General features: G+C 34.5%; 1 protein-coding gene across 10 annotated transcripts in view; it reads right to left on the reverse strand.

Moving 5' to 3' along the window:
- Positions 1-19,919, reverse strand: part of LOC108974826 (sodium/hydrogen exchanger 3) — a 67,368-nt gene that overhangs the window by 40,827 nt on the left and 6,622 nt on the right. For all 10 annotated transcript variants that reach the window (XR_001993828.1, XM_018942897.1, XM_018942892.1 and 7 more), the window contains exons 2-4: positions 12,696-14,251; positions 6,122-6,374; positions 1,685-1,948 (exon numbers count right to left, since the gene is read on the reverse strand). Coding sequence is in view for 9 of the 10 variants with exons in the window: in XM_018942897.1 (XP_018798442.1) it covers positions 1,685-1,948; positions 6,122-6,374; positions 12,696-14,048 (1,870 nt within the window). In the remaining variant the exon portion in view is untranslated. The remainder of the gene's footprint in view (positions 1-1,684; positions 1,949-6,121; positions 6,375-12,695; positions 14,252-19,919) is intronic.

Consider the following 19,919-nt stretch of genomic DNA (forward strand, 5'->3'; position numbering starts at 1 on the left):
ATTGGCGCCACGTAGCGAAAAGAAGAAACGACTGGCGCGCTGTTGTTAACTCGGCTATAATCGCGTAAGCGGTGWCTACGCCAATCAAGAAGAAGAAGTCATTTCGTTCTAAAAATAACAAATTATGAAGCTTCTATTTATATCATAACGTTCCATTTCCTTACTTACTTTGCTCTTAAGAGACTTTCGAAAAATTACATAATAAACAAAATGAAAAATCAACAAACAAACAAACCAAGCCCCTTCGGCTGGGAAGTTGATGGCTTCCAGCTAGAAACACACGCTGCAATCGGCCAACTACATACATGTGTATGTCAAATAGACTTTCAGCATACGCGCTTGCTTGGGAAAGGCAAATAAAACTATAAATGCAATGGCAAAGTGCATTCATATTGCATATATATAATGTGGATACGCTGACATAATAAAAAAAAAAAACAAATAAACAAATAAATACAAGTATTGTGGACCGTCTGACTGGCAGCGACGCATGTACGGCGATGGCGACGGCGACGGCGCTTCATATTTCACAATCGCATTAAGCAATTTGTTGGCATGTACCGCAATTAATTGAATTGAAGTGAATGGATGCCGCCACACAATAAAAATGGCATAAAGCTTACGCAGCAACAGTGATCACAATTAAGATGAAGCAGTAAATTTTCCATAACTCATAAGTCAATAATTGAACAAAACCAATCAAAAAACTATTATTGATTATAGATGCTTTCTTGACTATTTTAATGTGGATATCTTCAAAAGAAAGAATTTAATAATTTAAAATTCGGCTACACCGAAACTATACATTGAGACAAAAAAGCACCCGGAAATTGTATTTAAATTCCCTGGGTAAATTATATTTAAAAAAAAATGTATTTTGCTAAGTTCCTGATTACTCTGAAATTTTGTCTGCAGAATCGTTGCGAATGTTAGAAAGGGCTTACGGTTTTGTCAAAAACACAAGCCGACGAGTGGTACAAAGTCTTCACAGACGGTCGAGATATCGTTGAAGACATGCCTCTTTCTGAACCACCTTCGACCTCTTCAACTGATGAAAATATTAAAAAGTGAAGGATAGGGTCCCTGAAAATCATTAGGCAAGTTAGAGAGATGGCAAGAGAGCTCAACATCTCTCGCAAGTACGTTCGAATGATTTGGGTGAATATTTTTAATAAGAAACGCGTTCTTGCTCAACTCGTTCCGATAAAGCTGAATAATTTTCAAAAAGACTTCCGCAAACAGCATGCGAATTCACATTCAAGGAGAGCATTATAACTGCCAATGAGACATGGGTTTATGAGTTTGACATGCAAAAATCATCGAAATGGAGGGAAAAAAACGAACCGAAACCAAAAAAACTACGACAAAACAGCTCAAAATCAAGATGATGCTCATTGTTTTCTTCGATATTCGTGGTTTGGTGCAGCATAAATTTGTTCCGGAGGGGCAGAGGTCAGTAAGTTGTTCTATTTGGCCGTATTGAGGAGTTTAGGTAAGAACATCCGGCGCAAATAGCCGGAATTGTGGAAGAATTCACCAGATTTATGGTCATGTGATTTTTTCTTGTTCCCCAAACTGAAATTGAAGCTCTGTGGAACCTGTTTTCAGGTTCGCAGAAGGAGCTGAGGGCTATCATAATTATTCAAAAAGTTGATAAAATATAGTATCTAGAGTTTACACTTACCAATTGTTGCCGTATTGAAAACAGTGCCAATTCCAGCCATCAATAAGATTGTGCCCAGGTTATCGAAGAATAAGCGATTTGGCATAAAGTAGCCCGCGTCAAGGATAATCGGCGGCAGCATATAGAAGAAGAATGTGTTGGGTGTAAGCGGGGAGACGGCGACATCCGTGCAGAAATACAATACAAAACCAATAATAACACCAACAACTATAAGCAAACATGACTCGGGGAAAATGAGGTGCAATTTCGGTGTCATATGAAAACCTGGAACGAAGTAAAAAAATATATATTTCTAAGACAATAAAATCATGAGTGCACATATAGAGACAGTTGAAGTGGTAAATACCATAATATAAATTACCAGTATTATTGAGTGGGTAGTAGAGAATCGCGCGACTGCAAAACTAAGTGATTGTTATTTACTTAAATAAGAATAAATTCTATATACATATGAAAGTAGTGAGAGTTTAAGTACTATTTACAAACAATAAGAGGCAAAAGCAAACATTTGCAAGTGGCTGTATGAAAAATTATAAGGCTATATGTAAAAAATATATGTATATATATTTATAGAATTGTATATATTTATACATATATTTGTATACATTAATATACTTATATACGTACAAGTTTTATGTTTATTATCATTTCCTCCCTTAACCAACTAAACAAGTGTTTATACTATTTAGAATCGACTTTATAGTATTATTTATATTTACATGAACTGCATATGTGTATATACAAACGCATGTACCTAATGTATATAATATGCACGTTATTTTATTTGAGTATTTTTTTTTTTTTTTTGCTTTTATTGTGCTTTCGACGTTACCACTTTGCTATGGTTTATTGATTTTTATTGTTGTTGAATATGTTTACGAATCCACTTGAAATATCTGCACACATGGAATAAAAATGCATGTATGTATGTAAATGTGTGTATGTTCAAAGACAATTTGTGGAATATCTCAATTCACCCACGACTGGAAAACAGACACACAAGTTGGTATCTTAAGTGGCTTTAATGCGCGTGTGCTCTTACTAAGACCCAGAGGTATAAATGGGATTTCATACGTATTCTTAAAGGATCGTTATATTTTAGTGTAAAACAAAAGAAAATAATAAATATTTAATTTATTACATAGAATTTCGTATTAAAAATTCATGTTATACAAAAGCAAGAGTCTTTATATATTTGATATACTTACATACATATGTATGTATATACTCATACATACATAGGTATAAGTTTCCCTGAACACCCTAGGAGATAATTGAAAATTATAAAATTTATCTCACGCAGGTAATTAAGGCTGCATCAATAAACATTTCTCTAAAACTATACATACATAAACTATCGCGCTATTCATTTCTTTAGTACTAGTTCAAATTGTGTAAAGCATGAAACGAGCAGTTGCTTTGAGAAATGTCGAAATTTCCACTGTACGGTGAAAATATGTATGTAAGCTTACAAGTGGCAGAAGGTAGTATGAAGTGTTTTAGATACGGTTATCTGCTGAAATGGCAATTTTTCATCAAGAAAATGCAGGCCAATGATAGCCTACCTAATAATCAGGTCAATGTTGTAGATATGCTCGAAAGGTCTACGGCAAAGACTATGTTTTTTTTCTAACAATCTTACTAAATCTGATTTACAACTCACGTGAAAGTTGTTAACCATGTGAGGTCACAAAAAATTTGTAGTGAATCATTTAGTAGCGAAAAAATAAATAGTAATTTTGTAATCTATTTCTAGTATATTTGTATCTATTGTATATTGTGGTATTGGACTGAACATCAGTAGAGACAGAGATGGCTAATGTGGTCAATTATCTTGGTTTCACGCTGGATTCCACTCTGCTGTGTGCAATCGGTTAGTTGGTAGATCCGTAATGATCGTCTGACGGAACGAAGCTGCAACAACTCGCCAGAGTCTGCATGTCGGGTGCCATGCGCATGTGTTCGGCGCAACTCTGGCTCTGGCTGAAACTCATACGGCTTCACCTAGTATTTGGTCAAGTTGCCAAGCACACWCTGCTTCAAATGACAGCAGAAAGGTTTGGCAGAGGTAACGTAATCTCTTCCCAACGCATTAAGGACTTAAGTGACGAAATACCACTGGCTCTTCCCCCAAGGAATAGCATTGCCAAAAGGGTTGACTTCACTAGGAAGTTTAAGGTTAAGCTCAGAAGTAAGACTGAATGGAACGATTCCGCTCTCGATCTACTGGTTAGAGACAGTATAATCAAGTGATTTTTCCATTAGGCGAAATAAGGGCTCATCTAGAAAGATATAGAAATGATTTTCTTCCGCCGTACTTCAAAGCGTGCGCGCGCCGATTGGATACGGTAAAGGAATTTCCTAGCTAACGAAGTGCTCACTGACGGAAGACCAGAAATTATGGCGAGTGGAAGTGTTCTATTAAAATTTGAACATGTGTGAAAGTGACCCCCAATTTTTGAATAACTTAATCAAACGGGGCGAGTCATGGATCTTTGAGTATGATGTGGCCCCGCCGGACTTTGTTTGTTTCTTTGCCTGAAAAGGCCGATAAAATACAAGCGATAGAGGAGATCCAAGCAGCATGCATATAGGCTCTCAAGGCTATGCCTTCCCCAACGCCCTCATTGCTTGGAAATCGCGCTGGCAGCGCTGCATAGATGCAGAAGGAGCCTATTTTGAAAGTTTTTAAATAATTTTAACGATTGGTTCAATAAATTTTTTTAATGGACTCAGTTCTATTACTTTCCGGACAAACCCTGTGCATGTGTGAACAAAATATTAAAATAGAGAACAAAACAAATATAGAGGCTTTGAGAATGTTGTGCCTTGCTATTTTTCTCAGCACGTAATTTTTAAAGTTATCGGCTAAATATATATATATATTTTTTTTTTGTTTGTAAATTTCAAAATATTTAGAATATTTTTATATACGTATATACATATATGATATTCAAATTATCTCATTTTCCTTCTAATTGCTTGTACTACAAATATGTAAAATATTATTATCATTTCGCGGGCAAATTTTAATAGCTAAGGTCGCCTATTGTCTAATTTATTTTTGCATACATATTGTTTAAACCCACTCTTTTTAAATAATTTATTTCTAAGTATTTGTTCACAATATTTGTGCAATACACAGTCTTAAAGTTTGCATTTATGCAAATCCACGGAAATCGTTCTAAAATTATATCCAAAATTGTATGGCCGTAAAATCCCTGACAAAGCCATTTACTATACATTCAATTTGCTCAAGATTACAAAACAACAAATATTAAGCAAATAATAATGATACATATGTATAAGTACATGTATAAGTACATATGTATATTGGCCGAGTAGCGAATTCGGTTGCCAAAAGGTAAACACACAAAGCACTGCTCGACATATCCAGGCAGCAAAGTATTGGCACATATTGGCGGTTGCCAAGTGTAAAAATTTATACACAGACATGCAACTATTGGGTATTGTGCACAAGCACATTTCAAATTGGAACACGCAACCGACAAAACTTGTTGTTGTGTATTTATGTGTTTTTTATTTAGTGTAGCGTGCAGTGTTGTCTGCATGGTGTTGGAGGCGTGAATGTCCTTGAAATGAAATGCGAAAGCCAAGGACAAACGATTTGACAAATACCCTCTGTGCAAATGGCAAAAAATCTATAATGCTCATGCGTCAACACTGGTTCCAGTTTAACCGATATTACTTCGGGTAGCTAAAATAACAGTTTATAAACTTTTGTAATTTTTTTATTTAAAAAAAAGAATGTTCGTCTTTTGAGAAAATGCAAAGATGGGAAAAATTTTCATCGATTGAATTTAGTCTTTCATGTGACATAGGCCATCCTCAAACTGTGTTAATTGTACGCTTAGTTACCTTTACCGTATTATTGACACAAAGAGTCGCGGTGCTCATTTCCATTAATGATAAACTTTACGCAAAAACTGCAATACTTAAGCACGCAAAGCATTTATTAACATTACTAGAGGGAGATATTATATTAGCATATATTTAGGCGTACGAGGGTGTTTATCACGCACTATACAACGCAATCATTTATAATCTGTTTTCCGTTTTTCTTCAATAATACTGTACTATATATGGGTACCTAAACACAAAGCATACTATGAGTTGTTTTCAATACTAAATTACCATCAATTATGGGTCAACTTTACTTGCGTTAAGTCAATTAAATAATTATCAGCGACATTTACTAAGAACTCATTATCGCTTTTATAATTGATTTCACTTGTAGTATAACATGACTGTACAATTTCCGCAAATCCCTTTTATTGATTTTTTTTTTTTTACACATGCAGTTACATATAACCGGTGTTTTTGACATGGTGTGTGATAAATCATATTTTGTTACATATATATGTATATATATGCTATGCTACCTTAAGTCCAACACCAAACGTGTTTAGTACTCACCAATTTTCGCTATGCTCGCTGATAGTATCCAAATACCGATTATAAATGGCGTTTTCACTCTGTCAAAATCAACTTGCGAGAGCGGATAGCGCTCTGGTCTGTGCGCATATGGATCATCGTCGTCGTGTGCTGAAATCATTATCGGTGGTCTATGTGTATCGACTTCCTTTGGCTTTTCACTAGGTGTAGGTTCTGGTGCTATTGCGTTTGTTTGCAGTGCAATTTTATTGCCATCACTGTCACCAGCACCGGCCTGAAAAAAAAAATAAATAAAACACTTTATATTGAGGCATAAAAAGGAAGAGGAAGCATATTCCAAATTTCGTAAAATTTGTGTGCAAGAAATAAATAAAATACTTGGTTATTTGAATTTTTCACATACATTTTGTGGTTATGTGAAAATTGTGCATATACAAAATTTATAGGTCCTTTCATTAACTATAATATTTCCATATAACTTAGCCCTTAAAAATTTAGCTGAGCGCCTCCACTTCCTCTTCACGATCTCAGAACGCTCGTATTTATCAATGTGTTTCATCACACCAAGATTACTTGCTTCCAATAATTCTTCACTCTGGCCTATCAGAGATGTGTTCCGACGAGTTTATACAGGCTTTGTATGGAAATTAGTATGACTGAGTCGATTTAAAAAAAAATTTTGAATCATTCTTTACAATTTCTTTCGAAATAGGCTCCTTCTGCGCCGATGCAGCGCTACCAGCGCGATTTCCAAATATTGAAAGCGTCTCGCAAGGCACTCTCCGGAACAGCCTTGAGAGCAAAGAGGCATGCTGCTTGGATACCCATCTCAAAATGTTTGCCTTTCATCGGACTTTTCAGGCAAGGAAACAAAAAGCAACCTCTGGGTAAGCCTGCTTGATCATATCAAACGTCTCGCAGATTTACCGAGTTTCACAAAGAATTTAACCGCATACCTCTGATCTAACGAACGCTGCATTTTTGGAATGCACCACTCACAGAAACACGTCGCGCGAAAATGTTTGTCCTGACTCTCCAGATGCTCGGAGACAACTGACCAGCTGCTCATTCGTTAACTAAGATCGCCTTCTACCGAATCCAGTCGGTGCGCGCATGCTCCGAAGTACAGTCGGGGTGTAGAAAAATCAGTGCTATTACATTCCGGACAAAAGCAGTCAGTTTTTTTTATGCCTTATGTGATTTATATTACAAAATTATTTAAAATATAGAGAATTTCAGTATTTACAGCTGTAGATAAATATCGCCCAGTAAAGCACTTGGCAATTAAACATTTTGTAATGAAAGTATTCAATGTAACCTCAGCACACTATCAATCATTTAGGGCATTAACTGTTAATTACAACAACTCAAATCTAACTGGAATGAGTTCAGTCCATCGATAGCGCCAAAAACTTGTAGCGCTGATAAACAAGAAACGCGTTGACCGTCAAAAACATTGATAATGGGATTTTCCACATATTTTTACATTTTACTGATTTATTTATGATAAAGCTGAACTTTTAAATATCACAAAGCTTTTTAGCCACTAACACAAATTACGTGGTGACACTATAAAATTTGTGATTCAGTGACACGAATTATTTATAGCTCTTTAATTAAGTTAATACACATACACATATTTATAGATTAGGCTCACAAGCTTTTAGATTTCTTTTGCGTATTCTGAAACATGTAAGCGTCGAAAAAATGTCATTGAAAAATAGATTTGGTATAAAAAACAAAAATATACAAAATTACACATAAGAAACATTAAGACTACTTTAAAGCTCGCTTATTTATAAAGCGCTTGTTTACCTCTTTGTCTATAAAACTGAACTGGACAGAAATGCTGAAGCAAAACGGTAAGCGAAACCGAATTTTATGCGCTTTTGGACGCAGCACCGACGATTGAATGTTAAATCTTAAAGTTTAATGAATAAAAATTAAAGAAAAAACAGATTTTCATGTCGACCCAGACAAGACGTACATACATGCATATATGCATATATATGGTATGTATGTATTTATGGTTGTATGCAAGCTCACCATATCACATTGCCAACTTTATTCTGCTGCAAGCGATTGGCCTCATTTGCGCCAAAATCTAGTTAACACTGGAAGTTGGCTGTAAAACCAAATCTAACCAACTCGAACTGCATTGTGCAACGTCATAAAAAATATATTTAATAAATATTACTTTGGCTATTAATGCCGCGTGTACATTGGTGCAAACAATATGGCTTTTTAATAAACTAGCGTGCATATTTTGCATTGAGAAGAATTATGTCCACGTTAGAACAATACTAAATAACAACCATACTCACTAATGTACGAGCATTAATTATAAACGTGTCGTGTCTAGTCAATAGTTGCAGCATAATTATAGTTTGAAAAATATAATGCTTATTATATTTATAGAAAAATTAATTGTCTTGAATGTTGGCACACTTCACAGATCAAAGTGAGATTGTTCAATTCGCGTTTGCATCAGACACAATGATCGTCATCAGATGGCATGGTGGCATCAGACATACTGATCGTTTCGTTTTGATGAGAGAGTCACTAGCACTAACTTATATTGGATAGTTACCTCGTTAAACTCAACCTGCAAAAGTCATGATAGACATTTGAAAATTGTAACTAAAATTTTAAATTACACTAAATCACATTCCGTCCATATAAACACTAAATGGTGAGTCATTGTATCGTTTTCGATGGCAACTGCGTTAAAAAATATATTCAAATTTTTAATATCTCTCATACTGTAATATAATATTATTTTGGGTAGTCGAAAAAGTTTTTTCGTATTTCTAATCAAATTATTTTTTATTTATTTTTTATTTATAGTAATTAATAAATAAACAAATAAGTAACATTTTGGTACACCACTTCTTGCCATTTTTCGACTGGAGACATTATTCAATCAGTGTAATTCGAAATTTCCAGAACGAAGGCAAGCGAACCATTGTTGTGCTACACGAACTGATGGAGTATCGTCTTTTTTCAACTTCCTCAAATTTTTTTTTATTTTTTATTTGTTATGATACAATAATTGATTTTGGTAGCACTGGAGATATACGTCTGCTACGACATCTATTGACAAAATAAGAAAAGACTTTTTCGACTACCCACTATTTGAATTCTTAATCTTATATTGTACCAGAGTATCTACGTTGAATTTCGCGCGAACTTAGCGCTTCCTTACTTAATTAAAACTAGACAGGCGTAAATGGCATAAACCTGAAATATATACAGGTGCCCAATGCATCAATACTGCAGCAATTGAATTGTGCAATATATTCGTGCAGTCTGTCTCTATTTGGTAAATAGGTAGGTAAAAGGTTGAAATGAAAAGTAATTTTACTAATTTCAGACAATTGTCAGCGAAATTTCATAATCAAAGCACAAAAAAATTTCCCGGACAAGTCAATAATATAAATGCAAAAAAAGGCATTGACAATGTCAAGCTGAATTTCTAGGTTTAATTTAAATCGATTGGCATTTGTCGAGCATGCTTTACACGTACATATGTATGTAATGATGTCAGTCATTTTCTTTTCAATTGTATATTTAATTTGTGCGGAAGTAACAAAATCTACAAACTACTAAGTAAAAACTACGATCAATGAGGACATTTGTGTAAGTAAAACAAGAAAGACGGTAACTTTGGCTGCGCCAAAGATATAATACCCTTCATGGGTCCATTTTTATAGCATTCAAGTGTATAAAAGAATCTGCAAAAAGATTTTTATTGAACACTTTGATAGGCAACTACAATGTTTACGTAGCACGATCTATATAATTTTAATACAAACACTGAGGGACTGGTTTGGGAACATACAGACAGACACGACGACAAGGCTAAATCGACACTGCTCCACAGGCTGATTATTTATAAACATATTTTATAGTGTAGCTGGTGTTACAACATCGAAGCAAACTAAATATAGCTGGTTCGGGTATAAAAATTTATTATTATATAAATAATTATGGTTTATTCCTATCATTACCTCCTGTGTCAATACTAGGCTTGTTTCCTTAAACTGTATTTTTTATACTCTTGCAACATGTTGCTATTGAGTATAATAAAAAAACTAATCGATATAAAGATAGAGATATACGTATATGTATATAAAAATGAGCAAAGTGACAAGGCAAGTTGAAATCCGGGTGACTATCTGTCTGTCTGTTCGTCCGTTCGGTCATACAAGTTGTAACTTGAGTAAAAATTAAAATATCTTGATAAAATTAGTGGACGTGCTTCTTGGCAAAAACGTAAGGATGAAAGTAACAACACACAAAACGCCATCAACCAAACTCTTATAAAAGGTCATAACTACTAAATCCTAAATTAAGACATAAAACTGTTATTTGGCACAGCGGATCGTAGTGGAAAAGTGCACCAAAATTTGCCTAAAAATTTGTAAAAAGTGAGCGTGATCCCGCCCTCTAACAAGTTTAAGGTACATATCACCTAGACCACTAAAGCTACAACAACCAAATAAATAAACCTGTTCACTCTCCATCTAATGGTACTGTTAAAAACTACTAAAAGTGTGATAATCAAAGACTAAATACGCCAGAGTCATCGAATTCTACACTCGAAATGCTATAAGAGTGCTTTATGGGAGCCGGGAAAAATTTGGACCATGGGCAAGGCACCGCCCACTTTTAGATAAAAACCCGTATCTTCTGAACCGCCTACCCGATTTCAACGCATTTAGTTCAGTTTTCTCATATTCCTATGTCGCAGTGCGAAAATGGTCGCAATCAGACTGCAACCACGTCTACTTCCCATATAGCAAAATTTTTAATTTCCAGTAAACAATTTAAGGAGCAATTAATACAACGGGATAAAATATTGTACTAATAATTTCTTTAAAGTACTTTTGACCAAAAATTTACCAAAAATTTACCAAATCCAACCAAAACTTTTCAAGCTCCTAGGTACCGAGTATATGGACCTTAGTACCTATAGTTGATTTTGGCCGAAAATATCGGTCGATGTATGAGATATACAATTAAAATTCAAGATAATCTTTTCCTGACAATAATATCACTGTGTATCAAAAATGAGTTGAATCAAGTCAATACTTCCCGCAGCCCTCTTATACAAAATTTTAAACTTCTAGGTGACTTTACAACGCATATATCGGCCAATATGTAAGATATATCACTGACATGTGAGAGCGTGTCTCACTCATAACAATGTATCTTTGTGCCTAAAATGAATAAAATTAAACGAAACGTGACCTAGGCCCATATAACTAAAATCAGGATTTTCGAACATCCGGCTGACTTTAGTCCATATGACTGGTAATGGCTTGTGAGGTAACTAATGAATCGCTGGAACATTATATTATTATGTGTCATTTGAATAGTACACAGTGCTGGCAAAAATAGAAAAAGTCGGATCATTCAACTCCCATCTACTACATGTCATGATTTTCGTTTTTCCAATAAATATTATGTCGAATATGTCTGTTAGTGTATGAGTTATATATATTATGTTTTTCATTTTAAGGTATTTCCCTGGTTTTGATTGTTACAAGTTGCAAGAGTATAAAATGTTCGGTGGCACCCGAAATTACCGCTTTCTTACTTCTTTAAGTAGGTATATAATAAGCATCATCACTAATTTGATAATGATATATTCCGTTCACTATACGAGTATGTGACGTTTATTGACGCCATAATTGTCAAATCAATAAAAATTATAAACATAAATTCTGGAAACAGTAAAATGTAAAACACGATCTCCGCCTGACTAATAAAAAACCAACAAAATTTGTTAACGCTAGAAGCTAAGGAAATAGTTAAATAAAGCTGAGAAAGTCTATCATAAAACCGGCATTTATAATAATAGACACATCACACATAGACAAAAGTACATATATGCGAATATTCATCATCAGCAAATTATAGAGGAAGAGAACAAATCATGGATTCGTATTACAAGGATGTCACTGTAAATGGCAATAAAAGCTAAAAGTGCTAATGACAATATTACTCATACTTCCACACGAAAATATTTTGCTTATATGGTTATATACATCTACATAAATATATGTATATTAAAGATGTCGCTTACTGCTTCAGTGCATCTGCAGTTTACATACCAGCAGCCACAAGCAAACACACACACACATATATTTCGATGTTTATTTGCACACAGAATAGTTTCTATTAAAGTCAGTCAAGTGTGTTTTAGTTGCATTTGCCTGACGGACACTGCTATGTACACATACATACATATGAGTAAATATGTGTAACTAGATAATAGTCGCTCTGTTTGCTAGCTGCCCGTTCGTTCATAATAAACACTTTCAAGTTCAAGGTTGCAATATAAGAGCAATGAAAGGAAATTCCATTTGAATATGGTTATAAAAAAGATACTCTATCATTACGAAACAATATGCATACATCCACATACATGTGACACATAGTTGGCGCTGCTTTAGAGCAAACAAACTGTTTAGTCTTTAAAAAATTCAATCATTAAATCGAAATCTTCGAAACATGAAAATGCGCAGATGAAATAGGAATATAAGACTTGATCTAATACAAATACGGTTAGTCAAATATGAAAACTTACCGATAAACGTGCAGTTGTTGCACCGCCTTCGTCCTGCCTGGCCGCCTTTGAGGTTGTAGCAGCGACAACAGCCGCTGGGGTCGGTAAAGTGATGGCTGAACCATCGGTAATCACATTTTGTTGCGGCAAACTATTCGGACGGCCTTCAATGCGATTCAAGCAGGAGAAAAACACACATACAACAAATAGAAGTATTAGCTTGCGATTGGTCAGCAACTTTAAATGTCGCGCCGGCTTTGCTTTAGTAGTATCATTCTCGTTGTCAGGCAGCGTTTGGGCGTCTGTTGTTTTCTTTTGTTGCTCCTTGCTGGATTTCTCCCGTTCTTGACGTCGCCGTGCATCTTTGAGCCTCGGATCGTCATGTTTAATAGTAACCGCATCACAAAAAGCAACAAATGTCAGCCAGAAGGCAAGCAGTTGCGCACGCGCTGAAGCAAAAGTGTCACTTTGTGCGCAAAACTCACTACTAGGTATTGCTTCGTCAGTATGCGTTGAATTTCTTTTTGTACCATGCACATTAGATTTGATTTCTTCACTACTGCATTCAATCAAATTACTACTACTACTACTATTTTGGCTTAAATTTATAGTTGCGAGTTTTAGACTACGTTCACTAAACACTATTGTATCACTATTACTATTACGTTTATTCTTATTATAAACAGTTTTCCCATAATTCTTATTAACATAAGCATTTGCAGACGCTTCTTTGCATTTATTAGAATTACTAGCAGCATTATTAATATTACTTTGAAATATATTCATTATTTGACTAAATTTAGCACCATTCAAAACCGTTGTCACTTCGTTATCGACAAATGCATTCTCCATAACTGTCTTACAATCAATGGACGATCTGGCATCGCCGCCTTCATTAACCGTAACATTGCCTATCTCGGCCGTATCAGAATCGGAATCACAATTAGAATCAGAACAATCATCATCTTTAATATCACCTTCAGCAATAGTGCTTTCGTTGCTATCAGCCGCGACTTTGGTGGTCATCGTCGTCATTGTCGCCATTGTTGTCGTAGTCGCGGCGGCAGCTGCAGCTCTTTGACAATTCACGCACTTTACTTGGTCCTTTCGCAGATGACACCAGCAAGTACCTAGCGTTGCACTCAACCTTTGTGCCAATGCGCCGCCATTATCATAGACGTGACACCCCACAGTAGCAGTCTCTTTTATTTCATTCGCCATTCGGTAGTGTTCGCTGACACTGGTATTGTACAGGCGATTGGATCTTGCAGAATTTTTGGCTGTGGTACATATATTTTTATGGATTAATTTATTTGTTAAATTGGTATTACTAAAACGAGCAGCTTCTTCACTGGAACTTGCATTAATTAACATTACAGAATTAGAACGTTGCAACGAACGAAAAATCTGGTGAGTTGAAATTTGCTGACGGAGTTGTAGAATATATTAAATGGCGTGGTTTATTTACTATATCTTGACGTTTTGGTTATATTGTTGTCTTTTCCTTTGGAATAACAGATTTTTTCAAAATCGTTGAGCTTTCCTGCTGGTTGTTTTCATTAGTCCACGTTTTGAAACTGTAATAAAGAAAAAATAAATTTTAACACAGCTTATTACATTGGTTTCGAAAAATAGTTTGAAATAATAAAATTTAGGGACATTAGGGGAATTAAAAAAGAAATAATAATTCGTGTAAAATTTCGTGAAAATATTTTCTCATATGAAAAAGTTTTTAATGTAGGTACTTGATTTTGATCGTTCAGTTTGTATAGTAGCTACATATATGCTAGAGTTCATCCGATCTGACCCCTTTATTTTGGGATTGCCCATTGCTTTCGGAAATAATTCATGCCAAATTTCTTGAAAATATATACAAGCCGATCTGAACAATTTCTTAGGGGATTGAACCATTGCTTTAGGCAGTAATTGATTTCTTGAAAATATATACAAGCACTTTGATCCGCTGCAGTTCGATATTATTATTGTTTCATAATTAGCATAAATTGAGAGAGACCGCTTAACATCATCTATGAAAGTTCTAATTCCAACAACCCCAGCTTGTGTGTAATCGGTCTACAGTTACCAACTAGTCAATAGAAAAAGTATTCAATAGTAATTAAACGCTATTGGATTTTATTACTTTGTAAGCAGATTGCCATTTTATAAAAATCCATAATACACAAACACATTGAAGCAATTAACACAAATAAAATTCAAAATAAATATGAAGTAATGAAAAAGTTCACAAAATTTACACCTTTTGATCGCATCTTAATCAATTTAGTATAAACGCCCGTCAACTCAATTGAATTATTAATCAACATGCACAAAAACTTTCAAACCATTGAAGCAATTGAAGCAACAAAATCAGCAATAAACAAAGCAAAATTATCAACTGACCTGTGGTAATAACCGAATAAAACTGGTTAAAATCACTCTCAACAACTGGTATTTAACGTCTTTTACACACAGATCCTTAACGCCGGGCGCATTTTTCACACCATTTCAACAATTAACAGATGTGATATAAATACGACGGGTTAATTGAATTTTAAGTGAGATCAAATGCCATAATCTCTAACAAATACTTAACAAGGAATTAAAAAATCAAAACCGATTAATCTGTGCAGGGAGAGAGTATCGGTTTATTTGCCTATTCTACATACGTGGTAATATTGATAATTGTGAAATAGTATATATGAAATCAGCAAGTGCAGCATCTTTTCATGTCAAATTCAACTTTTTCGGCTTCAAACACCTTTACATATAGTTTGGTATAACTAATATACCGAAAAGAGTACAATAACCTCCTAATATGAAAAATAAATAGACATGGATAATTTATTATGCATTAATTTTTTAATTCGCACTATAAAGATATTTTTGCAGACAGAAAATAATCCATTAGCACTCAATTATGCCTATCGAAGTTGTATCTGGGTAAAGTAGAATAGTGCTGTAGCGGTAATATGAAAGAAAGTACGGTATAATTCACGGTATAATTCAAACCAGCAATTCGGTACGGGGTATGAAATTGTCCACGATTATTATTTGAACATTTTTAAAATATACATTTTTTAATTCGGTATATATTCAGAGTTTGTTTCTAATGGAAGGTAAACGTAAAGCCGACAACCTTAAAGATCAAACTTTAAGCGTCATAAATAGACCGCGATAAAACACACACGAATTGATAATCGGAGATCAAACTTCACATGAACATAGAAAAATATTGTACGCGAACAGAAGTCCCACCAGTCTGGGTCATATTTAGTCTCTAGTGTATATTTTCAGAACACTTTAATATCGATAATTTTTATGGCTGACGTGAATTATATTGCCTGAAGAAATAGGCGCCTAAGAATCAGATGTTGTGAAACATCTTGGTTGGCCAACAAAATCTCTTACTGGAACTCTTTTAAGCGAATGCAACGGTCGCTGTTATCTGCAGAACGAGAGCGCTAAGAACCACTGCAATAGCTGCATTAGAAAGATTAATCAACAAAATTGTAATGGAGAGTTTTTGCAGTGAAATCAGCCGCCAGATTTGGACCACGAAAATCAGGGGATTTGTGGATAAAATAAACCACACACCCTCACGCTTTATCTGAGAGCGAGGAGTGACATTAAAAAAGGGTGGATGGTGCAGAAGCCCGCGACACGTCGACGGAAGTTTTACTTATAACATCTAAACCAACGGATAAAAGTGCCTGATGGAGTGGGCGTCGGAAACTATTACGTGGAGCTAGATGTTATTCGAGACTTCAAGCTTCCGTAATACTGCGGTATTTTTGAGACCGCAGACTTTGGAGTTAGTATAGAAAAGGATGAAGATATACGGTGTTTCAGGCTTCAAAGGTATTACGGATATCCATCTGATTACAGAATCATTACAGGAAATAAACTAGTTGCAATAAACGGGTAGGATGGAATGCCTCAAGGGCATGCAAGAGCGCTAAGATCATGTACCCCATCTTATCAACAACTCGTCTTAGATATCAGTTCAAAGGACTGAATGAAATATCAAAAATAGACATGAAACTTCATAAAAACCCTTATAATCGAGTATTTCAAATACTTCAGTTCGTATTAAACTAAATCTTCTCACATTTGAAGGGACCAAAAGGTTTACGCATAGCGTGACAATTATCCACCCAGTATAACCTAACCGAACATTAGAAGTAGGTATTTAATAATAATACAGATGGCAGCTTTCTATCATGAGACGTCACTGCCTTCCATTATCACATTTTAAAGTGCTAAATACTTGGCAATTTCCATATGCAATAAATGTTTAAACACACTTATTTTTAAACAATCTAATTTTTTGCATTGAGGCAACGGCTATGCTAACATATTAACATTTTTTACTGTTTCTTTTCCACTCTTTTGCACAATATCAGCTCAGTCATTTAAAATATAAGTGCAAATTTGCACATAAAATAGTATTATTTGCGGATATTCGATTATTTGAACTAAAACTCTGGTAAAATCCGGTTAAATGTAAACACGTGTTTGCGGTTGATTTGATTTTTGGCTTACGTTGGAGACTAGACTGGTTACATATGTATGTATATGTTTCTAAACAAGACTAATAAGCGCTGTAAATACTGGATGATTMATTTTATGCGATAGTGGAGAGCTTCATTCAAAAGTCAACAAACTAGCTTGTGTTTTTAATCAGTAGCTTTTAATTACCTTATTATTTTAGCAGTACAGTTGACATTAACAGTAATGCTGACAAAGTAAATAACGTTAATTTTTGATATGAGTTTTCATTCAGGAGTACGTATGTATATGTAAGAATGACACTTTAATTAAGCTCAGATTATCATTAATAGTAATTATATAGAATATTACTGACCGCTTATTTCATTAGTTTAAATGGGTTGTGTTTATTTTTTCACCATGAGCAAGGTATATGAGTGCTGTTTTTTATATTTCGGAATTCGAGAGCAAAAAAACACATATTAACCATAGTAAAAATCTTTATTGTTTTTCAAAATACTCTTAATATCGAAATGTATATATATTTGCATGCTTTTGAACCAACCGTGCTTTGTGGAAGCACGTTTGCTGCTCCGATTGAGACATCTCTAAAACATAGATTCTGAACGCATCAGATGTCAGAAATGTTGTCTTCTGAGTATATTTTTTCGTACGGAAATAAAAGGAAGTCATTCGGTGAATGGCTCATCAAATCTATGTTTTGAGTGTTCAAAAATGGATTTGCCTCAGTCGATTTCTCAGAGCTCACGTTATTGTGCTGAAGACGCGTCTTTAGCAATTGGTTTTCCTGATTTCTTTAAAGACAACTGCTAACAACTGGTTGTGCATCACTCCAAGTTTACTGTCCTCCGTTGTTCTAGTGATATGGCGAATACCCAGTTTTTCAATAAACACGCAGCCATTTGCTGCTGGAAGTGCTTCGTGCAAAAGATCGATTATACTGTTTACTTTTGGACTCACATGTGTAGATCCACCATTCAACACCTGTCACGAAGTTTTTCAAAGCATCGTTATCGTATTTTTTTTTATTTCTCTCGCCAATCTACACTTCATGAAATTTTACTTCGATAAACAGGAGGAGGGAGCTTCGTCGCCAAAAATTGAATTCAGTTACTGTACAATACAAATAGTGCTAGTAAAGCAAAACGTTCTGAGTATATGTAATGTCAAAAATGTCAAACTTTACAACAAAGTTGTGCGTTATCAGATTTCAGCAGCAGGCTTTCAAATTCCGAAATATTAAATGAAACGTTAGAGACCCCAGAAAGTATATATATATATGTATATATAAAAGGATTACCGTGACGAGGTAACTTGATTTAGTCGTCGTATGTACTCGTTTGCTGGAACCTCCTATATCAGATCACAGCAGCATGTAACAGTCATTCTCAATAATCGTTTAGAATCACAATCTTTATAAAAAAAATCTTTCTTTCCTTATTAACTAACCTTAATTCGACTTAACTGTTGTGACAGAAAGAAATCAGAAGCTTTTCCTGTGGCCAGTTACGTTTTTACACATAGTTGCTATCGAAATTCACTTGTGAAGGGTATTAAAGCTTTGTGAAAACCGATGATAAACTTGAATTTTTTTTGTTATAAATAAAGCGCAATATAACATAGGCACCATAAATATTTTGAGGATTAACCAGTTGAAAATGAATATTAGATTGTCCCCAAGTTATAGTTATCTTATCAGTATTTGATAAATGTTCCTAGAATCGGTAATACCGCAAATATAAAAGAAGCTTTAAATAAGATAATATTTATATTTGCTAATAAATAATATTAATATAGGTAGTTACTTCGACGAGCTTTATTTACAATTTCTTTTATGCGACTTATATAGAACTCTAGGTGTATCTTTTTTTATGACGACTTGCTGTCAAGCGGCCGCCGCTTAAGGTAAATTAAACGAAGAAAACTTGTATACTTCGACTACAATCTTTGGGCGACTTATTCACTTATTTCCTTGTACATATAACGTTTATATCAACCACACATTTCTAAAGCTTTTATTTATAGCATAAGCTTCAATTATTCGGACAAAATAAACTAATGCGAAGTAATTTTGTGGTATGTAATTCATGCTAAATGTTTTGAAATAAATCGAAAACCGCATTAAAATTTAAAACATGTAAAAAGAACTGGCAGCGTCAGGACGTATAATTTGTGATAAACTGGAGGCGTTTTTTCTTAATTTTCTACATATTTTCGGTAAACAAATCAAGAAACGGCGAATTCATGTGGCTCATGTGGTTTATAAATAGGCAAAACATGTATTTTGCCAACCAACTAATTTATTTATGTATATTTGTTCGAGCAAGTGTGTGCCTACCGATGTAAGTACGAATGTATCTGCTAGTAAAAGTCTACGAACTATACATACATAAGTCGCCTATGTAATTATACTATACAAAACTGGACAAAGAACTCTTTGAACTATGTAGGAGAATACAGCGTTGTTTACGACGTTTTATTTGGGTATGAAAATACACAAAACTTAAGAAAACAACACGCCGGTATACAATTACCAAAAGTGAGTACTTTTCTATACAGTATTTGCTGAAGCCCTTAACTGTTTGAAATGTAATTCAGTGATAATGAATCGATTATGTTTAAAAAATTTTGCATTTTTTATTTAATTTTTTTCTTTCTTTCTGTTAAATTTTTTTCATTCACGGTCCCTCCTAACAGTAATGGATACTTGCTTTATGTGCGGAACACAATGCTCGC

The sequence above is a fragment of the Bactrocera latifrons genome, unplaced genomic scaffold, assembly GCF_001853355.1.
Source record: "Bactrocera latifrons isolate USDA-ARS-PBARC rearing strain unplaced genomic scaffold, ASM185335v1 scaffold_59, whole genome shotgun sequence".
Lineage (NCBI taxonomy): Eukaryota > Metazoa > Arthropoda > Insecta > Diptera > Tephritidae > Bactrocera > Bactrocera latifrons.